General features: G+C 43.1%; 1 protein-coding gene across 1 annotated transcript in view; it reads right to left on the reverse strand.

Annotated features, from left to right (window-relative positions):
- Positions 1 to 7,725, reverse strand: part of B4galt6 (beta-1,4-galactosyltransferase 6) — a 56,401-nt gene that overhangs the window by 35,379 nt on the left and 13,297 nt on the right. The window contains exon 2 of the mRNA XM_028774850.1: positions 2,268 to 2,384. Within this exon, the coding sequence (XP_028630683.1) occupies positions 2,268 to 2,384 (117 nt within the window). The remainder of the gene's footprint in view (positions 1 to 2,267; positions 2,385 to 7,725) is intronic.

Consider the following 7,725-nt stretch of genomic DNA (forward strand, 5'->3'; position numbering starts at 1 on the left):
ACACAGCCCTGCACCTCACCACTGTCCCACACAGCCCTGCACCTCACTACTGCCCCACACAGCCCTGCACCTCACCACTGCCCCACACAGCCCTGGTCACCTGTTACACTCTCTGTCAATAACGTCACCTCCTTTTCTCAACTCCCCAGGGGCACTCAGAAAGGCACCATTTGACTCTTGAGAACTTACAATTTCTACACAAAAGTGCTATGAGTCTGTTTACACTTGATGGTGACAAGCATCAGACAGCACTGAGAACCTTCTGAGACCAAATATACTCATAAATACCACAATCAATTTGCCTTCTTGTGTTAAGTTATAAATATATCAATCCGTTCTCCTGGAGTGCTCACAGCTTTATACACTTTACTGGCCTCTTTTTTTTTTTAATTTTGGTAAATTACATCTACAGAAGTTATGTCTGCAGAAATAATTAGGTGTATTTCAGCAATCATGTCTCGATCTCTCCCAGAAGCCTGGAAGGCTCCTCCTTTAACGAAGGTGTTTTTCCTAAGACTGCATCTCCCATATCTACTCATGCATGGCATATACTAATTGCTCAATAAGCGAGCCTAAATGAGCTTGTCAGAGCCTCAGAGCTGCCAACAGACTCTACTTCTCTGTCTCCCTGGGTGACAGAGCCCCAGCTTCACTCAGAACCCAGGTAAGCGTATCTCAAATGTTCATTCCCAGCACCGTGCGGCCATGTAATCAGATCTGTCTGGTCAGTGAGGTGGTGAAGGCGCACTGGGACTTTTGTGAAGTCTCCTTAAAGGAGAATATCTTTTGGGCCCCTGCCATCCCCTCACCCTCACTCCCCACTGAACCAACTCCAAGCTGAAAGGTGGCCGGGTGGAGGCTAGCAGCCACCTCAGGCTATAGTTAACTTTGAGGTGATGTGGTGGAGCAGATGGGGAAAAGAGAAGAGCAACACGCTGAGGTTGTGTTCAGGACCCTCCGCAACAGCCCCAGGCCACCAGCTTACAAGACTTCACTCGGAAAGGCACGCCTTGTGTGTCTTTAGAATACATTTCCCATCACCAAGGGAATCCTACGGAAGGTTCTAAGAGGCTCACCAAAGTAAATAACTCTTTTGTCAGCGTACCCACCAGTTGCTCCATCTTTATTAAAACTACGGCTGAGAGTGGGGAAGGATTTCCTTGTGTTTTTACAGGGTGCTGTGGGGAACATCTGCTTGCTAAAGTTATCCCTGCTACAGCCAAGCCCAGCACCCACGCAAAAAACTTATTCATACCTCAGAGGGGGGAAAAGATACATGAAATTCTTAGTGCTCACACAGACAAATACAGTAACCTAAACATACTTTACACTCCAGCTCAATGGATTAACATATGAATATCTCTACCAGTGACTGAGTCTGCGCTGCACTACCATAGGGTGGATTCCCTTGAGACAGTCTTTGTAAAGGACAGTAAGGTTTGAAGATTAAAGGAAAGAAAGTGTGCTTAGATTTGGGGAAATCATAAATAAATCCGACAAATGAGTAGCATGAATTCTCTACACATACACGTATCCTAAAACCTCCGCTCACCTACCATAGACTGAAATACCACTCTGGCTGGGGATAGAGGCTTTCTAGTGGGGAGGAAGCTAACAGAGTTGATGAGAACTAACTATGTTCACAATGGCACAAAAAAACAAAGCAAGGAACAATCCCTGATCTTATCAATGTGACATACCATAATATGCTGGGAGACACTTTATTTCCGTAACAGGGAAATAAAGCCACTGACACCAAGTACTTCCCGTTAGAAAATCCCTAGTTGAGTCAACTTGTGAGTCTAGTGGAGAGCCCACTGTGAGTTAACACTGTAAACAGGAAAGAACAGTGAGGAATGTCCAGTATCATAAAAATGCATTCTTTGCTTTCTTTAAAGAGGTCATAAAATGACTAAAAGTACATCCAAAGCTAAGTGACAGGCCTCTTAATCTAGCAGACCACTTAGGAGGAAATGTCAGCCTATCGATACAATGATCTAGTGAATATACCAATTCTGCCCTGTACTGAGTAATGGAACAACCTGGCCACACACTGCTCAGAGGATACTTAGCTAGTAACAGGCACCCTTGGAAGACACCTACTTAGCAGTACACTTAGTAGGGTATGCTAATCATCTCGTAGTGCACTTAGTAGAAGGCAGATCCCTCTTTAACAGCGAGTTATATACAGGTAAAAGAGCTAGAATTTAAAGGTTTGTTTACTGATCTGCAACTCACATGGTAAGCAGAAGAGGACACAGTCTTACCTGTCCCGTTGAGCGTAGTATTTTTATTGGTATATAGCCTGATCATGTGTCCAATTGTTTTCACATTCTCTCTCAGCATGATACCTCTAGCTTGTACCATAAAGAGGTATGTGTTGGCTAGAAAAGAAAGACAAAAGAGGGAAAAGGTCACAACACAATAAGTCTTTCTTAGTAAGATAATATTCAGACTCACTGAAGTACCCAAAAGGCAGACACTCAATTATTTACCAAAGGAGAAAACAAAATAAAAGATGCCTATTTCCTACTTTAAAAACTTAGGAACAGATGGATTTTTAAAAATTAAAATGGGGAGCCAGCAAGATAGCTCAGTGGGTAAAAGTGCTTCCCACCAAGCCCAATGACCTGAGTTTGATTCCTGGTACTCATATAATTGAAGAAGAAAACCAGTTCCCAAAAGTTGTCCTCTGACCTCCACATGTGCACCATAGCACTTGAGTGCACACACATACACATGTGTGTAAACAAAAAGAATAAATGATTAAAAATGTCAATAAATGGTCAAGGCAGGGTAGAAACCCCAGGTCGGAATATTCTACAATAGGTAATATCCATCTAGTTAACAGAATAAGACTAAATACATAAATTGTAATAAAATTCCTTAACTTCTATAAAATGTGTAAACTAGTCATTACAAAAAAAGTTATTTATTCTAAGGACACTATCTTGTATTTCAAAATTCACTTTTAAAAATTCTATATTAGGGCTGGAGAGATGGCTCAGAGGTTGACAGCACTGATTGGTCTTCCAGAGGCCCTGAGTTCAATTCTCAGAAACCACATGGTGGCTCACAACCATCTGTAATGAGATCTGGTGCCCTCTTTCTGACATGCAGATATATGTGCAGAACACTGTGTATAAAATCTTTTTTAAAAATTCTATATTAATTTCCTAAAACAAAAAATTCCACAAAGAATCTCTTATCTGACTGTTAATACATTACAGATCACCATAACACCAGGATGGGGTCTACTGGTCACCATAACACCAGGATGGGGTCTACTGGTCACCATAACATGGAGATGGGGTCTACAGATCACCATAACACTGGGATGGGGTCTACAGATCACCATAACACCGGGATGGGGTCACTGTTCAGGAGCCCCACAAAGCCTCAATGTGTCTGAAAGGAGTTGTAAATTAGAACTGATAGTTCTTGAATAATTTCTATGAGTTATTTAAAGTACTATATTTCCTTTCAAACATAAAGTATGAAAAAAATCACCCATCATCCATCAGTGTACAGTTTAAGGTTGGTTTCTTTAATTCATTGTGGTGTTTCAAAAACAGGCCCTTAATTTCTATCTGTTGAGGAAATCAGTAAATGGACAGATTTCAGAACACCTTGACTCAGGTGTGACACTCCTTTAAGCAGGCAGGGAACTAATTCAGGAGATCCTCCTGGGAGTTCTACCTGAGACAGCCTCCGGTACCCCAATTATGTCTTTTTAAGGAGGTAGCATCACACTAGGTGCACCTTAAAGCCCCTTCTATGCTAACTAGTTTCATCCTAAGGCCAAACCCTCAGGACTCCATTCAGACAAGAGGTTCACTCCCACAGCACAGTCAAACACCAGCAAGACTGTCCACTCAATAAAAAGCTGTCACTGTAAACAGTAATGACAGTCCCACAGAATGAATGCCCAGGCTGGGACATGTCATTGGAAGAGAACTGTCATGGCACACAGGAAGCCCAAGTTCAATCCCAGCACTGCCTAACTTTTCTCTTTCGTTTTCAATTCACAAGAAGGAGATAAACAGGAATCTGGGTCTCACACAAGCGTTACCTCAATCCTACATCTTAATGTGTGCCTAGGGCAAGGAAATGGCTCAGAGGGTAAACACGTCCACACAGTGGGGGAAAACTGACTCCTTCAAGCTGTCCTCGGGCCTCCACATGCACACTGGCATGTGCACGCATACACACACTAAAATAAATGTAAAAGGATATCCTCGACCTTTCTAGAAAGCAGTCTTATAGTTAGACTTAACTTGTTTAGACTTGCATTTATTATGTACGGTTAGAAAGAACACATGATTATACCCCATTTTTGCACCTGTATGACTAAGATGCTAAGAGTGGAGGGGCATTATCCTGGATTTTAGAGACATAATCTTTAAAATCTATGTATTTCCAGTTACAGGTTACAAAACTCTTCATAAAAAAATTACCATGACGTAGATGAATTTTTTAAACCAAAGGAAATGCAATTTCTATTCACTGCATGGATGAAGAAACAGGCATAAGGAAGAGCTACGGACCGTGCTCAACATGGGAAGAAATCTATTAGTTTATTTTAAACCATTTACAGCTAAGACATTACATTCCTCAGATAAATGGGCCTTGGAGGGTTGGTCCCTAAAGACAGAAACCTATTTGGGAATAAATATATACTAAAACACAGAGCAGCCAACAGGGACACAGTGGTGCATCAACAAGTCACACTAACCAACCGTCAGGACAAAGTCCCCAATGTTACACAGCCATATTGACAGTCACACTAACCCACAGTCAACTAAATCCTGGCTAATTCTCACTAAGATGAAATACAATCTCTCTCTGGTAAGACTTAAAGGAAAAAAAATCCTTGTCTAAAATTTTCACTCCAACTAGTGAGGAACTATAATTCAGAAAATAAATAAGGAAGTCTTTCTCAGCTTTGCCTTGTGTCTTGAGACAACTCAGAAATATACTAAAAAACATCACTGCTTAATTAAAACCATGCTGCATGTTCCTTAATTAGCTCATCTTCTACTTTCCTCTACACAATGAGACATAAATCCAACTTGTTTGCCAGTTATCCTTTCAGAAGGAAGAAAAGCATCTTGGGAAAAAGAAAGAAAAAACTCCAAAAGGCAATAGTTTACAAAAGTGCTAGGCACTCTACCAGGGCTTGCTACAGGGGCCTCATGAGCCTGGCTCCTTCTCCACTATAAAAGAGAGAGAGATTCGTAAAAAACCTTGTTTTGATCACCCACCCTTCCCATATCCAACTATGCTCACTACAAGTGTTGAACATTGATGGTGAGGGCCGCCCATGCGCAGGGACATAGAAGTGCCACAGGATAGGGAGATCTCCAGCACTGATACCAGTTCCTAACAACTGAGACACGCCTTGCTGCTAGGCGCTGTAGTATCAGGTGCCAGGTTGCCTCCCACCAGGTCCCTTTGGAAGCAGCTGCTCACCTGACACTAAAGCACCTAGCAATAGTCATAATGGTAGGATTGCAGCTGGGAGAAAATACGAGGAGACGTGCAAATAACACACAAGCTGGAACAAGACTGGTAAATCACCAGAAGAATGATCTGGATATAAACAAGTGATAGGCCCATTGTGCAGATGACACACCAGAGGCTCCAGATGAATTAATCTCGGAAGAATCTACAGACTAAACAGAAGTCAGCTAGGTTAAATGCTGCAAAGGCTACAGAGAAAGTATTATGATAGCCTGGATGTTGAAAAGATGGCTCAGTGGTTAGGAGCATTTGTTGTTCTTGTAGAGCCCTAGGGTTCGGTTCCCATCACCATCAAATGACTCACAATTGCCTGGAACTCCAACTCCAGTGGATCTGACACCATCTCTGGCCTCTGTGAACACCTAAATAAAAGTCTCAAAGAAAAAAACCAAAGTACAATAAAATAAAAAGACAATTTAGGAGAAAATATCCAACATACGACATATGACACATGCTTTGCCAGGCATCCCTAGATGTGCCTGATACATGTCATCTTATCAATCCTCTCAAGCAACTCTGTGGGGACTAATATTCCTATTTATAGATAAAGAAACTGAGGTGGGACATTGGGATAACCACATCCTTACTGCAAGTGATGGAGCAGTCACCGTCGCTCCTCCTGACAATGCTAGCAGGTGTCTTTTGGAAGAGAAAGTAGACTAGTCTGTGGTTCAGTGGACGGTACATTTCATGAAAGGAAAGTGGGCAGCTTGCAAGGTGAAGAGAAGATTCCTTAGAAGCAACGTTTGAGCATGCCTGGGCAGGAAGGGAACACAAAAGATTCACAGGACAGCTCAGTAATGTCTTATGGTTTTCACTGCTGAGAAGAGACACTGAGACCAAGGCAACTCTTATAAAGGACATTTAATTGGGGCTGGCTTACAGGTTCAGAGGTTCAGTCTACTATCATCATGTTGGGAGGCATGGCAGCATCCAGGCAGACATGGTGCTAGAGAAGGAGCCAAAAGTTTTACATCCTGATCTGAAGGCAGTCAGAAGACTGACTTTCAGGCAGCTAGGAGGAGGGTCTCAAAGCCTACTCCCACAGTGACACAACCCCTCCAACAAGGACACACCTATTCCAACAAGGCCACACCTCCTAACACTCCAGGAGCCACAAATCACAAAGGAAAATGAGCTGGACAGCTCCCAGTGCAGAAAGAGAAGTGAGGAGAGTGGGGTGGGAAAATCAACACCAGTGAGGAAGAGCTGTGGGCCTTAGGTTCTCAGAGGGATGGGGAGGACAAGCCACAGAGGAGCTACCTGACACACAGCATTCAGCAAAGCAGAGTCAAGGATCTCGAGAGACCATTCTGGATCATCTGGAAGTTGTTCTTGTAAGAGAAAGGGCTGTGCTGTGGGTGCACACACAGAAGGCACATGAACACGAGGCAGAAGAAACTCAAGTGGTACCAGCCCAGGAAGCCAGCAGGCACCCGCAGCCTCAGAAGGAAGTATCCAGCCAAGGCCTTCATTTCAGGCTTCAAGCCTTGGAAGAGATAATTCCTAGTATTTTAAGCCATGCTCGTTGGAAGGTATGTAGACCCAGGAAAGTGATGTGGTAGCTGAAGGGGGGGTCAGCTTTGTTACTGTGAGATCAGTAAGAGAAACAAGAAAACAAGGAAAGCAGAGGTACTTACAAGTAGATGTGAAAACTTGATATTCACATGTAGACACAGGCCTGAGAATCAGAACCTTAGAAGCAGTGCAGCAGAGACACAGGAGGCAAGTAAGGAAAGAGAGATATTCAAGACAAAACGTTCAGGGGGGGGGGGGTCTAAGCCTGACAACCTGAGTTTGATCCCCAAAACTTACAGGGTAGAAGAGAACCAATTCTAGAGGACTATTCTCTGACCTCACATGTATACTGTGCACTCAGATACTTCCCATCCAGACTCTCTGTCTCCTCTCCCTGTCACAAACACACACACACACACACACTCACACACGCATACCATGCACTCACAGACATTCACATATACTCTCTCTCACACACACACACACACACATTCATATTCTAGATCTCTTCTCTCTTACACACAAACACACATGCACACAGTCATGCACTCAGATACTTCCATTCATATTCTCTCTCACACTCACATATACACTCATTTGCACGCCATGCACCACTTAGACACTTGCACACATATTCTCTCTCTCTCTCTCTCTCTCTCTCTCTCTCTCTCTCTCTCTCTCTCT

This window comes from Grammomys surdaster, unplaced genomic scaffold (assembly GCF_004785775.1).
Source record: "Grammomys surdaster isolate TR1022 unplaced genomic scaffold, NIH_TR_1.0 243, whole genome shotgun sequence".
In the NCBI taxonomy this organism is placed as follows: domain Eukaryota; kingdom Metazoa; phylum Chordata; class Mammalia; order Rodentia; family Muridae; genus Grammomys; species Grammomys surdaster.